The sequence below is a fragment of the Aedes albopictus genome, chromosome 3 (assembly GCF_035046485.1).
Source record: "Aedes albopictus strain Foshan chromosome 3, AalbF5, whole genome shotgun sequence".
Classification (NCBI taxonomy): domain Eukaryota; kingdom Metazoa; phylum Arthropoda; class Insecta; order Diptera; family Culicidae; genus Aedes; species Aedes albopictus.
Window position 1 is genome coordinate 357,245,054 of NC_085138.1, and position 18,895 is coordinate 357,263,948.

An 18,895-nucleotide genomic window follows, 5' to 3' on the forward strand; every position below is an offset into this window, starting at 1 on the left:
AAGTCATACCTACTACGGGCTCTAGAAGAAATATTCCGGATCTGAAAAGATTCACCCCTGTTCCAAATGCACCATGTACAAAACGCTCATAAGACTGGTGGTCCCCTACGGACACGAGACATGGACCATGCTCGATGAGGACCTGCAAGCACTCGGAATTTTCGAGCGACCCGTGCTAAGGACGATCTTTAGCGGTGTGCAGGAGAACTGTGTGTGGTAGCAAATGGTGAACCACGAGCTCGCTGAACTCCTCGGCGAACACAAGATCCCGAAGGTGGTCAACGCCGAAAGGATATTACGTGCAAAGCATGTTAAAAAATGCCGGACAACAACCCTGCAAAGTTGGTGTTTGCTACTGATCCGGTTGGCACAAGAAGGCGTTGTAAGCAGAGAGCACGATGGGCGGTCCAAACAGAGCGTGATCTGGCGAGCATTTCGCGTGACCGAGGATGGACAGTAGTATGGGACAAATATCAAATCCTCGCTCCAGTCGACTTTTTAGATCCCATTTAGGTCCCATATGAACTGTACAAAATTTCAGCGCAATCGGTGACACTATAATTTAGCGCAAGTGGTTCTAAGTTTTCATAGGATTTACTATGGGAAAATTTACACTTTCAGATAAAAAATCCCAGAGGTCGTCCCTTGTCTCCCTAATTCAAATCGATCAATGTTTCTTGTAGAAAAATCAATTATGAAACTTTCCTTCGAAGACCGCAAAACAATTGGATGCTTGTGGAAAAAGTTATTGATTTATTACCGATTAGTGATCCAACGAACGGCTTTTTGTTTTGTTTTATTAGCAGCACTGTAGCTGCTGCCTTGGCTGCTGCTGTTTCTGGGGGTGGTGATGCCTCCCGCCACCCCATGCAACAACGGCAGCAGCAGTGCTGCTAATAAAACAAAATAAAAAGCCGTTCGTTGGATCACTAATCGGTAATAAATCAATAACTTTTTCCACAAGCATCCAATTGTTTTGCGGTCTTCGAAGGAAAGTTTCATAATTGATTTTTCTACAAGAAACATTGATCGATTTGAATTAAGGAGACAAGAGACGACCTCTGGGATTTTTTATCTGAAAGTGTAACTTTTCCCATAGTAAATCCTATGCAAACTTTGAACCGCTTGCGCTAAATTATAGTTTCACCGATTGCGCTGAAATTTTGTACAGTTCATATGGGACCTAAATGTGATCTAAAAAGTCGACTGGAGCGAGGATTTATTTTTTCCATACAAGCGTGTACCATACTAATGGACAGCGTCAGACGCAAACCGAGTATGTATTAGGTATGTAATGCTATTGTAGATTGTAGGAACCGGAAAAACCATCGCATGGATATATGGAGAGATATCGGGATGTAAATAACCGCGCGTATACTATGCTTTCAGACAAAAAAAATCAAACTTCCTTGTATTCAGTTCGCCAACGCATTGCAATACTTTTCATCAATAAGAATAAGACAAGTTTGAATCGGAAGGCATTATAAACAGCATAACTAGCAGCCGCCCGCCCGGCGCGCGGACGACAAAAAGCGCGCGTTGAAAACAAGCGATAGCAATTGTAGTGTCATAAAATTCATATTTATCCAACTTGGCAAATAGAAAGTGTTTGGCGGCACCCGGCCAGAGGCGTTGCCGCCTGCCCACCAGTTGATGAAGTTGAAAAGTCGAAGGTCCATAAAATTGTCCGATGAAAAAGTGCAACAGTGAAATTGCTGTTAACTTCTTCTAATGAATACGGGCTTTTATTTACCAACCTACCGATGGAAGAGGATTTCAAAATCTTTAACCTTCTGTAACTCGCGCGGTTGGCCACCACCGCCATCACCACGCTAATGCTGAGTACAAAAAGCGAGATTTTTTCAACGTGTTGTACAAAATACAACAGCGCGATCGTTCGAGGGTTAAGGGTTTGTGGTTTCCGTTGCGTTGGAATCCCTCGCTCGCTAATAAGGGGCTGTCCATTAATTACGTAAGGGTTTATGGAGGGAGGGGGGGTTTCAGAAATCTTACGCGCCATACAAAAAATTGTTGGTTTCTTATACAAAAAATCTTACAAGGGTGGGAGGGGGTGTCAAAAAATCGGAAAAATTCCCTTACGTAAATAATGGACAGCCCCTAACTGACTGCGTTCAGCTGTTTGTTTCGTGTGGCACCAAGCCACGCGGATGCGAGAAAACACTGATCACTTGAGGAGGGTTCCCTCCCGTATTGAAGAGGCCCTTTAAAGATCAAGTACCGCCCTGATGCGTGATGTGTGGAATCGATCGCAATGCGATCTATTACAAATGGTATTTACACCGTCGCGTTTCACGCCAGGTGAACGAAGGATTAACGCTTCGTAATTGTTGGTTTGGTTGATACAAACACTAAACAGCCTAGGAATCGAATTCAAGCGGGTCGGAAACCACGATGTGATTTTATACTTGATTTATTGATTGGTGGGTGGATCAAAGAGGGGTTATTAATTTTAAAAGGGTGCCATTGAACCATGCTAGTGAAAGTGATAGGTCAAAACTTGATTAGATGGATACTTTTTTTATTGCATGCTAACGGACCACTTCAATTTTATTTCTCCGATAACAGTTAAAAAAGAGCTGAATTGAATTGAGTGGAAAAATAGCCGTTTTAGATTAAACACTTCTCTGTACAAAAGTGGCTTACATAATCAATCGAATTCGAAACCTAGTTCTGCATCGGATGTGAAGGCGACGGATTCGATTTCTACTCTCTCCAGAAACTTTGTAATTGAAACTCCTTGACTTCCTTGGAAAGAGATAATCTCCGTATCTGCCACATAATATACAAATACAAAAAGCCCTTAGTCAATATGTGTGAAAGTACTCATAGAACACTCAGCTGAGAAGCCGATTTCGCCTCAGGCTGTGTTTCAGAGTGATAACCTCGCAAAAATGTAAATTTACGACCACCGAAACATCGCAAAATCACCCAATTATCGTCGTCCAACTTTGAATCTCATCACTCCTGCCGAGCCTCATCCATCATTTACCGCGCAGTTCCGCAAGTTTCGTTGCACAACCACGCCTAAACAATAAACCATCTTTTTTCCCATCGTGCCTTATTATACTGAGACCCTTCACTTAGGCTCGCAGTGTCGTCCGGTTGTCACACTTAACCTCGTATAGCAGCCCCGCTTAAATCAGATAAAACAAAACACTGCACTGCATATGCGTCTTCTTCTGCTTCCTTATCCTTCGCCGAGGCATGGGAGAAAATTAAGTTTTTATCTATGTAATTGGTGACAACGAGAAAGTTTTGAACCTTTCCGAAATGTGGATTTTTACAATCCAGTCGTACACAGTTGGTAGTGTGCTCTGCAGCATGAGAAGTACCGGCGCTCTATCAACTTGTGACCATCTTGGTCAGATATCAGTTGGTTCACTCAGAAAAACGTTTTACGAAGTACAAAGTACAGAGACCGACAGGAAAAACAAAACCATTAGGAAAATATTGTTCTGTTATTATCTTGGGGAAAACTTTAAATAATAAATTGACAGAATAATGAATGCTTGAATTCATGTATTTCATCTAGCGGTATTTGAGGCATAATCAACCTGGGGTGAAATGGACACCCCTGTTTTTGTCCAAATCTTTGAATTTTGAGTAGAAAAATTAATGTCGAGTTGAGAAGAAACTTGTTAATATTCAACTTTTCAATCGATTAATTTATATCCCTTTGAAATGACAAAAATATATTGTTAATTCTAATCCATTCTTTGTTAGGAGATTCTTATAATTTCAAAGCAGCATATAATGTGGTAGTACAAGCATTCCATACATACATTTATTTGCTTAACATTACATCTAAGATAAGACATAATCAACGAAAGTACGCCACATTACTCGGTTTGAGGCTCCCGCTCTCCATCCTCGGTCACGCCCAATGCTCGCCAGATCATGCTCCATCTGGTTCTTCCATTGTGCTCTCCTCGCTCCACACCTTCTTGTGCCAACCGGATCAGTAGCGAACAGCAATTTTGCAGGGTTGTAATACAGCAATTTTGCAACATGCCCTGCCTACCGTATCCTTCCGGTTTTGGCCACCTTCTAGATGCAGGGCTCGCCGTAAAGTACAGCGAGCTCGTGGTTCATCCTTTTCCGCCACACATCGTTCTGCTGCGCACTGTCAAAGGCAAAGGAAGTCCTTGGCAAGCGTCGCTGAAAAACTCCGAGCGCTTGCAGGTCCTCTTCGAACATAATGTCCCTAGAGGATCACTGGTCTTATTCATGTTTTGTACATGGTGCATTTTGTGAAAAGTAGGCATGAGAGTTCGTCGCCTTGTCACTACACAGAAAGAAATCATGAAAATTAAACAGCACGTAAGTTAAGCATCGACTGAAAATTATAGCAGAAGCTACAAAATTACAGCCATTTACCGAGAGATGATACTGTCCGCTCAGTAATCAGCCAATCATGCGTACTGTTTACATTTTTTGAGACATATCTGCTTGAAATTTACATGCAGTAACGTAAACGAGGACAGCTACGCTCAGTCGTATGCCTCGCTGCGGAGACTACTCCCTCACTCTCTGTGGCCGAAGCGGTACAACAGTTTGTTCCTTTATGGTGGAACATGTTTATCTTTGATTGCTATCTCTTCAGCTTGGTGAGACAGCCCAGAGGGGTTGGGCGTGAACTCTCACTCGGAAGATCTGAGTTCGATTCTCGTATAAATATTTTTTTAAGTTTCTCTCAAAAGTCGATGCTTAATTAACACTTTTCTCTCAGCAATCAGCAGTGTAATTTTAAGATCACACATAAATTTCTATCGAACACGATGGAGGTCAATTTGTTACATTCAGTTCGTCATAAATTTACAGATTTTTTTCGTACTGTGTACTCTAAGTACTCTGTCTGTATGCGAGTTAATGAAGTTAACTGAACTCACTTTTGGGAACTTTCCTTTCCCTGTACAAGTTCAAAACAATGGATAAAAAGAAAAATAATGAATAGCAACTTGTACGTTAAGGCATAACATGCCATCCAGAATGGTTTTTCGTAATGCTGAACTTATTTTTATGATTTTTTGGCTTTTTAGTCCGATTGTGAGATCAAAAACAACCTTATGTTCTCTCACTCCAACGTTTCGATCTGTTTCGAAGCGTCGGAGTATGAGAACATAAGGTTGTTTTTGATCTCACAATCGGACTAAAAAGCTATAAATCCTAAAAAAAACACCAAGAACAGTCAGAATCAATTTGCTTAATTCTGAACCATGAATAAATTTCAGTGAACATTTGAATTTTCCACTACCCTTATTAAAGGTTTGTTCAAAGAATAAAAAGTTGCACACCAAACGAAAACTATCAAGGTTCAGTGTTGCCAATAGCAGTAAAATTGTAAAAAAGGAATTTATGATTCTTGCTTGATAATTTGATTTGATACAAAAGTTCTCATGTAGATTTTTACAATAAAATTAAAATGTCTGGCAACACTTTCGTCAACCTTAATGTTTACATAGGTAGAATTTCAATTGAAATAGGGATTATAATACATAAATTTTTAACTTTAGCAATTTATTGTTATTCATTCTAATGAATCCATAATTGATAAACATTATGGAGCATTTCAGTATTATTTATTGGTGCAAAATTTCACTTTTAATGGGAAAATTTTATGTTTTACCGGTACATTTTTTATGAAGTACTAGCTGTCCCGGCAAACTTTGTCTTGCCGTCTTGTGGTGGTTTGACAACTGTTGAGCTCAGAATAGCACCGCACTCTAGATTGGTTTTATTTCGATCATATTGATTTCCTTCCCAGCTCATGAAAAATCAGTACTTTATCGATTTTCTTACTTTTCTAGTTGATTGACGGGCTTGGTGGTCTAGTGGCTACCGCTTCTGATTCGTATGCAGAAGGTCATGGGTTCAATCCCTGGCCCGTCCTTTTCATCCTACTTTGTATCTTTCTATCCACTTTCTCTCGCTCTCTCTTCTCTACATATACAACTCATGTATATTCATATGTTTAAAGCCATCGCTAGAACCAGAAACGAATTGAAAAAAGTCGTTTCCCTCCCTTCCAACTTCTACTCTAAGCACAGTGTATATATAACGCCTATAAGTTATGCAACCAAAGCGTGCTGTGCCGCTTGACCTTATTCACCTTATTCACCACACAATGTATCACGAACACTATAAATATCCCCTATTCATGGATCGCATCACCGACCCAACGGTGACTCCCAGATCTTCCATCCTTTCCGTCTAAAACTACCCCAGTTCGTGCGGGTTGTGGGGACGCAGAGTGCTCTCGGTCTCTAGTAGCAACAACCAGTACACTCTAACATTCCTTTCCCTTCCCAACTGACTATAAGGACTTGGCCGGCGCCGTTATTGATCAAATAAATATGCATGAGCTGCTAAAATTGCACTTTGAGAATAAGTGGAATGTCCCAGCCCCTTATTCAGTTGGATCACAGTTGCAACTGGTACCAGTTCAGATCAATCACGGAGGAGCAACCATTGACATGTATAGTCAGTATTGATCGATCGTTTCATCGTTTATCGTTTCTTACTTTTCTAGTTGATTTTCGTAACTTTTTGTACATATAAACACAGTCACGACGAATACGAACTGAACCGCTCAAGAACCATGCTGATTGGTTCATCCGTTCTTGAATTTTGTTGCCTCAAAGGAACTTCAAACTCATTTTTATATATATAGATGGAACGTTTTTAATTATTTATGGGTAACATTGCATATTTTCATGGAACATATGTTCATTCTTCATGGAGCGCTTTTTGATTTTCTATGGAGCATTTGCAATTTGTTATGGTTGCAATAACCTTTTGCCGATTTTTTTTGTATAGGATACACCCGATAATTTTTTTGCACGAGTCTAGTTTTTGCTATTACTCAGTCAATTTTTAACCGATTCTCATGAAATTTAGTACACAGAGAGTACTAATCGTGCCAACACGTGTACAAAATTGCATGCGAATCTGTTGAAAATTGACTGAGTTGTAGCATAAACCAGACTCGTGCAAAAAATGAATCGAGTGTACAGATTCTTCATCAGAATTTTGTGTGGGATACCGATTTTTGAACAAATGATACAGAAAATCATCTTTACATCTCTGCTAGGACCTCATGAAACTTCTTGAGACCCTGAGATCCCTTGAAATCTCCTGAGATTTATTGAAACATCATTGAGGAACTCCCGTGAAATGCCCAGGGTCACCCTGTAACGCAAATGAGACCTCCTGAAACGCATCTAAGACTCCCTGGAACGCATCTGCGACCTCCTGAGGCACATTTTCACCCTCTAATGGGTCCCTTGAAGTTCTAGTAACCTCCCAAAACGCACCTGAGACTCCTCGAAGCATCTCAGAGACCCAAAGAAACTCCCTGGAACACTTTTAATCGCCCCTGAGACATATTGGTACCCCATGGAAGCCTCTGAAACAATCTTAAACGTCTCTGGGATCCTAATTGGTTGTGTTAATCACCGTTAACTGATATTTATCATTTTTATTGATATTTTTCGGTGAGCTCACCGAAAAATATCAATAAAAATGATAAATAAAAAGTCTCTGGGATCCTCTAAAGTACTCTTAAGATTACTTTAGGTTTAGGTTCCATGGTATTTCAACCCCCCCGAAACGTCTTTGAGACCCATTGAAGCACCCCAAAGACCCGCAGAAACCCACTGTATACCACTGAAAAGCATCTGAGACCCTCTGAAGCACCCTGAAATGCCCCAGAGACCCCCCCCCCCCAGAACGTCCTGAGATCTCTTAAAGCAGTGGTCACCAAACTGCGGCCCGCGGGCCGCATGCGGCCCTCTACAAGGTTTTGTGCGGCCCGCGAACCAATTTTGAAATGTATTAGAAAGTGGCCCACTCATAGATTCCATTATGAAAATCAGAAATTTCACCATATTTTAGAACTTTCATGAGAATGAATACTAACTATTGAGGTTTGGCCAATATCCTGGAGAGTTTATTAAATGAAGTAAGATTTTTGAAAGTTTTACAAACTGTAAAAAACTGTAAAAGTTTTTCGAATTTTGTTACGAGAGTATTCGAAACTGTTGTTAAGAACGGTGTGTTTCGCTTAAATAATGAGTTTCGGTTAAATTTACAGGCCCCCTGCCATGGATTTCGAACTTGTGGCAGAATTCGTGATTAGTAATTTGTCTAATTTGACGAAAATAAAATTAAAATAATGTCCCTCTTGTTTTTATCGGCGAAAACATTCCTTATATTCAATATACTTTATATTCAGCACTTCTGCCAGTAATTCCAAATATTCCAAAACATTTCGCAGATTTTTTTTAAAGGAAATGTTACCCAAATTTCGTCAAAAACTTCAGGGATTGGGTAAGATACTTTTCATACCCCTTGAAATATTTTTGAGAAATTCCTCTTGAAATATCTATTCTAAATCGGCTACAAATACTTGCACACATTGCTCAGAAAATCATATCTGCAGGTTTTTCTTCATTGGCTTCCTAAGAAATTACACAAGAAAAACATAAAATAAATGTTATCAAGGATTTGCACAACAGTATCTCCAGGCAGTTTTCGGACTTTTTACGAGAATCCTGAAATCGCTACAAATCATTCTTAAATTCCTCAAAATCCACGAAAAGCCCCCAAAAACTTGGAACACAGTTCCAAGATTTTTTTTAATAAAGGGGTTCAATATACTTCTCAGCAAATTCATAAGCTGCAAAAAGAAACTTCATTCGGAAATCTGTGAAAACTGGATCTAGAGGATTTATGAATGAAATATCCATGTTCGTTTCTGCACAGTAGGGTTATCCACAACATTTTTAAAGAGGTCCATATTGTTCTAGCCAGCATCGCTATTGCTTATTTGTCGTATCTTTTTTCAGTAACTAGTTTAAAATAATTTGCTCGACATGTTTAATACTAAGAACTACAAAACCTAAATATTACGGTCATTGAACCATATTTGATTCCCTACGATTTCAGGATTTTTTCAAGTGAAATAAAATTTTCTGCTATTGGTCAATATTTTCAAAAAATCAAACAAATGAATTTTGTACTGAATCTTGAAAATAGTTGAAAATAAACTCTTAATGACTTGCGGCCCGCAGTGGCTTTTCAAAATTCAATTTTGGCCCGCAAAGAAAGTTAGGCTGAGGATCACTGTCTTTAAGCGCCCCTGAGAACCACTGGAGCCCTCGTGAAACACTTTGGGACTCCCTGAGATACGCTGGAACCCCTGAGACCCCCTGAAATGCTTCAGACATCTTCAGGTAGTCCCTTGAAATACTCAGGGACCCTTTGAAACACCCCTGCAACCTTTCTTTACTTTTCCCTATAAACGCCCCCTGGTGACCGTTGCCATAGGGCGCTGTCCATAAACTACGAGACTCATTTTGGGCCATCTCCGACCCTCCTCCCCCTCCGTAGACTTTTTTTTTTGGCGCAAGTGGTTACACGTTCGCTTCATAAGTGGATGGTTCGGTCCCAGCCCCGACACTTCGTCAGTTGCTCTTTCCCCCGATAGCGGCTGGCACTTGAGCCACTTTTGAGCTCTCATAGCTCTAACGGACCCGGATAATGAGATATCGGCGAAATGGCAACTAATAATGGACCCTCAATCGGACTGGAAAAGGAACAGCAGCCACACAACATCATTCTTGTGCTCATCATTCTACCATGGACAGAGTAGAAAGTGAAAGCAGCACATAGGCAACCAGTTCGATAATAGTAGAATTAGAATAGAATAAGTGTAGGCGCTATACAAACTGCAAGTGAACAAAAGAGCTGTAAATAAGATTAGATGGTTAAGAATAAAAAGCAAGTTTTAGTGTACACATATATAACAAACTGCTGTAAAAATTACGCAAATTGGAAGAGACATTCAAATAATAATAATGAGCATGCACCAAACATGAAAATACGAAAAATTATCACCAATACTCTTTCACTACAATACTTACTGTTTTCAAACCAGTCAGACTGACTGTACATGTCAATGGTTGCTCCTCCGTGATTGATCTGAACTGGTATAAATTTCACTGAGATCCAACTGAATAAGGGGCTTGGACACTGCACAATGGTTTATTTTCCCATTTTCACGCTCTTAATTAATAGCTCGTAAGATTGAGGAAATAGAGCAATGGTGTCTTCGGAAAAGTTGACGGGAATGACCAGCGCCATCTTTTGACAGTTAGAGTTTTCGGATCAATCCCCCTAAAAGTGAGATACAAAATTATTTTTTTTAATTTGTTAAGATAGAGGGTTGACGTCTTCGGCAAAGTTGTAGCATTTTTGATTTCAAACAACTTTCCTGAAGACGTCAATGTTGTATTTTTTACACCAATGGAGATAGAGGCCTGTGTTTGAAAGTTAGCCCCAAAAACACGTTTTTTAAGTAAAACATACATTTGTTGAATTTTTAGGCCCATACAATGTTCTGCAAAGTTGTATGTATCAATAAAGTACGCAAATTTGCCGAAGACATCGAAGCTGTAGGAATTAAATGAGACGAGTTATAGATAAATTTATGATTTTTTTCATCCACTTTTAGGGATACATATCTTTCTTAGGGGCAAAAAAGTGCAGCTGAGGATACCCTTATCAGAAAGTACATCTAAAGAGCTTTCAAATAAGGGTTAGTTTGTCCGTCCACGATCGTCTACTGAGGAGATATGACCATAATAAAAAATGTCCATACAACGATTTAATTGCAATCAAATCTACATTGACAGAAAAATTCGTCAACTTTTCCGAAGACACCATTGCTCTATTTCCTCAATCTTACGAGTTATTAATTAAGAGCGTGAAAATGGGAAAATAAACCATTGTGCACTGTACTAATTCTCAAAGTGCAATTTAGGCAGCTCATACAATTTGGATCAATACCGGCGCCGGCCAAGTCCTTACAGTCAGTTGGGAAGGGAAAGGAATGCTAGAGAGTGATGGTTGTTGCTTCTAGAGACAGAGAACACTCTACGTCCCCACAACCAGCATGGATGGAGAATTTGTTAGTAGGGTAGGATGTGAGATCTGGGAGTCGCCTTTGGTCGGTGATGCGATCCATGGATTGGAGATATATTTAGGTGATAGGTTGTGTGTTAATTACTCTCTGGAGAAGAAGTGGTAAAACTCGCTTGGTTGCATAATTTGTAGGCGTTATATGATAGATTGATACAATGCTGTGAAAGCTGAAAGGAACGGCTGCTGATGTGGAGCGGACCTGGTGTGGTGGTTAGAACACAAGACTATCACGCCGAGGACCTGGGATCGAATCCCACTCCCGACATACTCACATAATGTGAGTTCTTCCTTCGGAAGGGAAGTAAAGCGTGGGTCCCGAGATGAACTAGCCTAGGGCTAAAAATCTCGTTAATACAGACAAAAAAAAAAAAAAAAAAAAACGGCTGCTGATGGCTTTTGAACCCGCTTCTGTTCAAGCGATGGCTATGAACTTGCTAATATACATGACCTGTGTATGTAGAGAAAAAAAACCCCTAATTAATCCACCTAGCGGTGATGGTGCCTTTCTTGTGCTTTAAAATATCCTTTCAACAAAACTCAAGCTACGTGTTGATGACATTGACAAATATACAAAATGATAAATGCTTGCTAAATCTACTCAATATGGATACATTTTATATTAGCATAACATCCAATATTCAGAAAATATAAGACAACGATCCAAAATTCAAATCAAAAAAGTGTTATGAAGCCGCAAAATTTCGAAAAGGTCATTTTAGATTTTCCTGGCATCATTTTTTGACTCCGGATATCTACCTCAACTAAACTAAGCGCCATCTTGAATATTGAGACACCATCTTGGGTATTCTGGTACAGTGGTTTTTCGGTTTTATCACGATCAAAAAAAATTTTACCGTGATATAAACGAAACCGTGAATTTGGTGAAACGAGAAAAAAATGTAAATTTTTTATTCAAAATCGTTCAGCTGCAAAATATATGAGTCGTAGTTCACATTTTTTAACAGTTTTGGTGGACTGGGCAATGCTGTATTGGTTTAATATTGATTTCGGAATGTTTTAGAACAAGTGTGATAAAAACGAAACGAAAATCGTGATAAAATCGAATAGAAAACCGTGAATTTGGGCGAGTAGTGATTAAAACGACTAGTGATAAAACCGAAACGCCACTGTATTCATTTTTCTGCACCTAAATTACATAAAATTACATAAAATAGTCACCGTATTGAATTTGGGCAAGTCGTTTATGATTTTCTGGTTACCTGTTTTGGACGAAGACCAGCATTCTTCCCCATTCAAACTATAGTCATATTGCAGACCTTGTGCAGACAGTGCACAGCTTGGGTTTTCTGATTACGAATTTTGAATTGTGGACATATTTCCATACAAAATATGCCCATAATGCAAGAATTTAAAATCCTATAAAATAGGCGCTAACTTGGAAACTGGACCATTATCTTGGATTTTGGACCGCTATATTGGATACTCTGGTGGACTCCGAACATATTTCCCATACCAAATACACTTATCTATCTATATATATATATATATATATATATATATATATATATATATATATATATATATATATATATATATATATATATATATATATATATATATATATATATATATATGTATATATATATATATATATAAATGCAGTGGCATACGTGGGACCGCACATAACTTGAGAACGGAACGTCAGATTTGGGTCGTCTTTGTTTTGTTCTGTTAGTTTTCACCCAAGGAAGGTTTATGAGCCAAAAACATGAAAAAATTGCGAGTTTTTGAAAATCGATCTTCCATACATTTTGATCGGGGACTTGGTTTTGGCTAGAAACTTGAAACGTAGAAAAACGCAGTAGGCAAGACAAAGTTTGCCGGGTACAGCTAGTTTTATACAGTTTTAGAGCTCAAAATTCCTTAAAACAGCCGCCATCTTCTTATTTTTCCATTCAACGTTGCTATAAATTTACACCTTAGGAATCTGGAATGGTACGATTTGATGAGATCGCTTTAGTTTTGTCTATATTTTGTTCTCTTTCATAACTTAGACATATGTATTTGTCACTGTTGTTCATACCTAACGTTTATCAGGCCATTGAACAAAGCCACGATTAAATTTTTCACATGAACGTTGGTTCTGCTACACAACAGCTAGTCTCTAATGTGATCTAAGGCTATTTTCTTGCTAACCGTTCATTAGATTATCAAAAAATCTGCGATCTGATGTGTCGTATGTATGGGTTTGGTTCATTTTTATATTTGGTAATTTCCGGTGGAATACCCGGATCTGATTCCATGACATTACCGTTTGTCCCAATTATGGTCTGAGATTATTTTATTGCTAATTCTTCACCTTTACCTAATCATCGCGATTTGATATATCGCGTGTATGGGTTTGATTCACTTTTACTTTTAACTACTTTCGAAGCCACAGCTGAACCCGCAACACTACCGGGAATATAATGTGGCATGACCCTATTTTTCCATCAGGTTGTCGATAAGTCGTGATCAATCTTGTTAGAGATCACAGTCATTTGAACCTTTTCGTCGATATTCGGCCTCCTTTGTCTCCGACATTCGCAACACAAGCAATCAAATTACTGTCCGAAATAAAAATGTCAAACGAATGCACTTCACGACGATAGCGGCTTCGGGAGACGGTTCGGCTTTTGTTATTCCTGTCTTCTTCCATAATAAGAGCTATGTTGCCCATCTGTGTGTCGAATTTAATGCAACATGCAAGAATAAACTAATATTAACATTCACAGTCGGAATTGACTGAACATCTATGCGTAAAGCTAGAATTAGACAAATGTCATCGAGTCAGATGACATTAATTTGACCCTTTCTTATGTTTATGGATCTTCGTTCTACTGCTCGTGTTGTGTGTAAGAGGTAACGGTAGCGCACGAATGTAACAAAGCAAGCTGACATCCGACTGCGGCAGCGAAATGAAGGTTGTAAAAAGTGTCGAATGTTTACAAGACTGGTCGTGATTTGATGTACCGCATCCATGGGTTTGGTTGAATTTTACATTTTGCTACCCGGATCTGATTCCGGGTAACTACCGGCTGAACCAAACATGGTCTGACACTATTGTCTTGTTAACTGTTCATCGCTTAACCAAAAACGTTGCAAATTGAAGGTGTCACATGCAGAGTTTGACAATTTCGACAGGACTCTCGGAACCAATTCCGGAATACTACCAGTTGTCTCTAGTGTGATCTAAGGCTATTTTCTTGCTAACTGTTCATCGGGTTATCGCAAAAGCCACGATTTGATGCGTCACATGCCTGGATTTGGATTACTTTTACATTTGGCCTCTTCCGGCACCTCAAAACCGATTCCGAAACACTTGCTTGCCGTTCATTAGGTAATCTATAAAGCCGTTATTTGATGTGACGCATGCACAGGTTTGTTTCTCTTTCAGATTTGACCACTTCGGCTGGAACCCCGGAACCGGTTCCGGAACACTACTGGTTCAGATATGGTCTGAGATGATTTTCCTGGTCATTGTCCATCAGGTAATTGAAAATGCCGTGGTTTGATGTGTCGCATGCATGGGTTTGGTTCACTTGTATATTTGGCCACTTCCAGCGGGACGCCTAGAACCGGTTCCGGAACACTACCGGTTCAGATATGCTCTGAGATGGTTTTCGTGCTCATTGTCCATCAGGTCATCGAAAATGCCGTGGTTTGATGTGTCGCATGCATGGGTTTGGTTCAATTGTATATTTGACCACTTCCAGCGGGACACCCAGAACCGGTTCGGGAACACTACCGGTCCAGATATGGTCTGAGACTATTTTCCTGCTTACCGCTCAACAGGTTATCGAAAATGCCGTGGTTTGATGTGTCGCATGCATGGGTTTGGTTCACTTTGATATTTGGCCACTTCCGGCGGGATACCCGGAACCGGTTCCGGAACACTACCGGTTCAGATATGGTCTAAGAATATTTTTCTGCTTACCGCTCATCAGGTTATCGAAAATGCCATGGTTTGATGTGTCGCATGCATAGGTTTGATGCATTTTCATATCTGGTCCCTTCCTGGGGTACCGTTCCGGAACACCTAAATGGCCATATCTCCGGAACGGCTGGACCGATCCGAACCATTTTCAATAGGAAACAATGGGACCAGATTCCGCGTCGAATGAACCGTCGGTCATTGGAATCGGTTGAGGTTTACTGCCAAAAAGTGATGTGAGTTTTTTTGTACACACTCACACATACACACACACACGCACACACATACACACACACACACACACACACACACACACACACACACACACACACACACACACACACACACACACACACACACACACACACACACACATACATACACACAGACATCACCTCAACTCGTCGAGCTGAGTTGATTGGTATATGTATATGACTCGACCCTCCGGGGCTTCTATCAAAAAGTCATTTTTGGAGTGAACATATAGCCTTTCCAGTACAATTAGTGTACGAGAAAGGCAAAAAGAAAGAAAGTAGATAGAAAGATACAAAGTAGAGACGGGCCAAGGATTGAAACCAGGACATTCTGCGTACGAATCAGCAGCTGTAGCCGCTACATCACCAGGCTTGTCTGTTAAAAGTACTAAACCGATTTTTCATGAAAACTGGAACAAACTGTCATCATACGCCTAAATATTTCCAGACAAATCTTCAACAACTTTAACCGTTCCATCGCAGAGTTACATATCTGTATTTGTGCTCTGATTTTTGCAAGTTATACACCGGGTATCATTTCCACCAACCACGCTTCCTAGAGAGTGACAACTTTGAGGATCACTAAGTCATTTAGTACTAGATATTTCTCATAGTTTTGTGTCACAGTGCTGTGTCAAAGTTCAGTATCAAAAGGGTGTAACTGCAATAATCAATTTTTTTTGATAACTTGCATCCGTGATCTGGTTCGGTTCTTTCGGTTGCTCTTATAAAAAGATCTTACCGTGTTTCATTGAATTGCACCATACGATCTTCAGAAATTGATCAGATGTCCCATAATAATTCATATGAAACAAAATAAACAGAAAAAGATCACCTTTATGACACTGAACACGAAATGTGTCCTAGACATGGCATCTGTTCGTCTGTGGTAGTGAAAAATACTAATGCCTTATCCTTTATAGGATCTACAGCAGGAACCGTTTATGAGAGGAATGCCCATTGGGGCGAAAAAGCGAAACGGAGTAAAGATGTTTATATTATGCCAGGTATAATAATCTCAAGGAGCTGTACATCCGAAGGCAAAGCAATCACATTTCTGGATCCACTTAAGGTGGTAATCATTCGGTGTGTTTGTTTTTGGGCTTTTCATATATCACGTGACGAAGCCAACATCGAAAAGGATGCAATGAAACCGTCATTACAGGTAAAAGTGTTTGTCTGTAAAAAATCTATAAATGAAAGTAAGTAGAGAGATTTAAGATTATTGGTTTCCTAGCCCTGCAGGTAGTAGGATCATGATGGTTAGAACAAAAAGAATGTAGTGAATAGTTCGAAATATAACCAGATATCGAGACAGGAAATTAAATCATTTGTAGACGAATCACGTAAGTAAAGTTTGTTAACTGAATACGATCGGATAATTATGTCCAATATTCTTTTATCAGTGGTCCATCGGGGAAGTAGATGTGCCTAGTATCATAGTACATGATTAGTATTAATTATAGCTTTATGCCCTAAAGTAAACACATGTAAATATAAGTTGTGTGCTCAAAAAATAAATGTAGAGATTCTTCAATAACTACTCTGATTGAAAAGAAAACAAAAAACTCAAATTAATGTTCACAGAAGTAATAAAAAAGACACTCTACTGTGGAAAAGCATCATGCTGAACAAAATTGAATGGAACTACTGAACAACCACGAACCAGATAAATAGTGGCATAGTGATATGAACAAAAAATTAGCATATTTAAGCATCAGATAATTATCATCATTATGGCATCGGATTTTTTGTCTTCAGTGACTACCACACGTGTATCATCTTTTTTCTGCCGGTCACTGTTGTAGCTCACCGTCGTCGATGCTTAAAAATTGTGCACCGCAAGTCCGCCCATGCGGAGCAACGTGCTTCAAATTATGGGCGAAAACAACCCGATCGACGACCCTCCTCAATTGGGGTGAACATTTTTGCACACCAGATATCAATTTCGCAGCCGTAATCGAAAAGTAATCCTCCTTCATCGGACGCAAACTGAGCTCACGGAGTAATTGCACATCATCTTGTTTCATCCGCGTCGTCGTGCTCGTGAGATTATCGCGCCAAATTGGCCTGCACAATTGCAACACCCATGCGCATATTATCGTCATGATCATCCTCTCTCCCCCTCAAGAGTGCAACAGACCATAATTACCAATTCGGTTTTGCATCTTCATTCGCAGATTCCGAGCCTTGATGATCCAGGATGCTGACGACGGTAGCACTCTTACTGGTCACGTCGTCCGTGCTCGGGACGACGGCCGCCCAAAGTCCGTCTCCAAACGACCCGCCGGCGAAACAAGTTCGAACGATACTCCTGCCGACCGTTCCACCGGATGAGGTAGGTGTGGTTCGGCAATCGCCTTTCGACGGAACCCAAATTGCTCTCAAATCTGTTTTGACCCTTTTAGGTGTTCACCGTGGTCCACGCACAGTCGGCACCACCAACGGTGGCAGAGGTGGCACATTCGAGGAATGGCGTCCAGTATGAACACTCGATAGCGTTGGGACCACACAGCAATTACTATGTGTACTATTCGGACAATGTTCAGAGTGTGCCGCAGCAGGAGCAACAGGAGCAGCAGCTACAACAGCAACTTCCGGCACCGATTGCTTATCAGCCTCTCGTTGGGTAAGGTGGTTTACGATTTGAGTAATAACTAGAGTAATATTTTATATCACAAGAGAATATTTTGCATAATTTTTGAAGCTTATTTCGAACAATAGAATCTCTTCTTTGATGCATACGTTATGACCAGATGATTTTTCAAAGAGTAACTAAATTTTTGGTAAAACTTATACGTATTTGGACAATTTTGGAAGCATTATAGGGGAACTTAAGTTTTTTTTTTCATTTGCATCACCGTTTTGCTCTCTTCGTCATGTTTTTAAAACCTGCTGAACTCAAAGTTGGCCTCAAATCTTTCCCATTCAAGCTTATTATTCTTTTTCGGAATTCTGTCGGAAATTGTGTCTAAAATTACCTTAAGATTATTTCCGTCGTTTTACTTAACAAATAAATCAAGAAGTTTCTTTAAAAACTGTTTTGGTACTTCTTTTAAGATCTCAACCGATGATTCAAGAGTTAGTGTTATGCACTTAATTTTGGATTTATCCGTTGTGCAGTCCTGAAGCTCTTCGGAGTCGTAACGGTATCAATTAATCCCTACGCTTCAGCAAAGATGATGGTAGTAAACCTTGCCGAAACGTAGGGACGAATTAAAATCGTTGTCGCTCCGAAGAGTTTTTGTTCAGCAATTTCTTTGATAATCTCAACAGAAATTCCTTCGGGAAATGTCTTCACGACGACTGACAGTTTGTTAAAAAACTGTACCGTCTATTTTTTTTTTCAGAAATTCTCCAGAAACTCATCGGAAAGTTTATCTAAGTACTCTTTTGACAATTTATTTGTTCCTACAGTTTTTTTATTCATTATTTTTTTACAGTTTATCTGTAGATTCATTTGTAATTTCTAACAATAATTATTTTTGGACTTTCTTCAACAATTTTCCAAAATGTACCTTATTTAAAAATTCCTCCAGCAGTTTTTTCGGAGGATTCGTCCGCAAACTCTTTTAAGAACTCCCCTGAAAAATATCTCAAGCAATTTTGATTTCTATAATAAAAAAAAAGGTAAATGAAATCTTTCGAAAATATTTTAAGGAATTCTTGTGGAAAATGCATTAGAGCTTCCTTTGGCAATTAT

The 18,895-nt window shown here is 39.5% G+C and overlaps 1 protein-coding gene across 2 annotated transcripts in view; it reads left to right on the forward strand.

Moving 5' to 3' along the window:
• Positions 1-18,895, forward strand: part of LOC115268227 (titin-like) — a 79,667-nt gene that overhangs the window by 47,810 nt on the left and 12,962 nt on the right. For both annotated transcript variants that reach the window (XM_029852249.2, XM_062859845.1), the window contains exons 2-3: positions 17,373-17,530; positions 17,601-17,821. In XM_029852249.2, coding sequence (XP_029708109.1) covers positions 17,396-17,530; positions 17,601-17,821 — 356 coding nt within the window. In that variant the 5' untranslated portion in view covers positions 17,373-17,395. The remainder of the gene's footprint in view (positions 1-17,372; positions 17,531-17,600; positions 17,822-18,895) is intronic.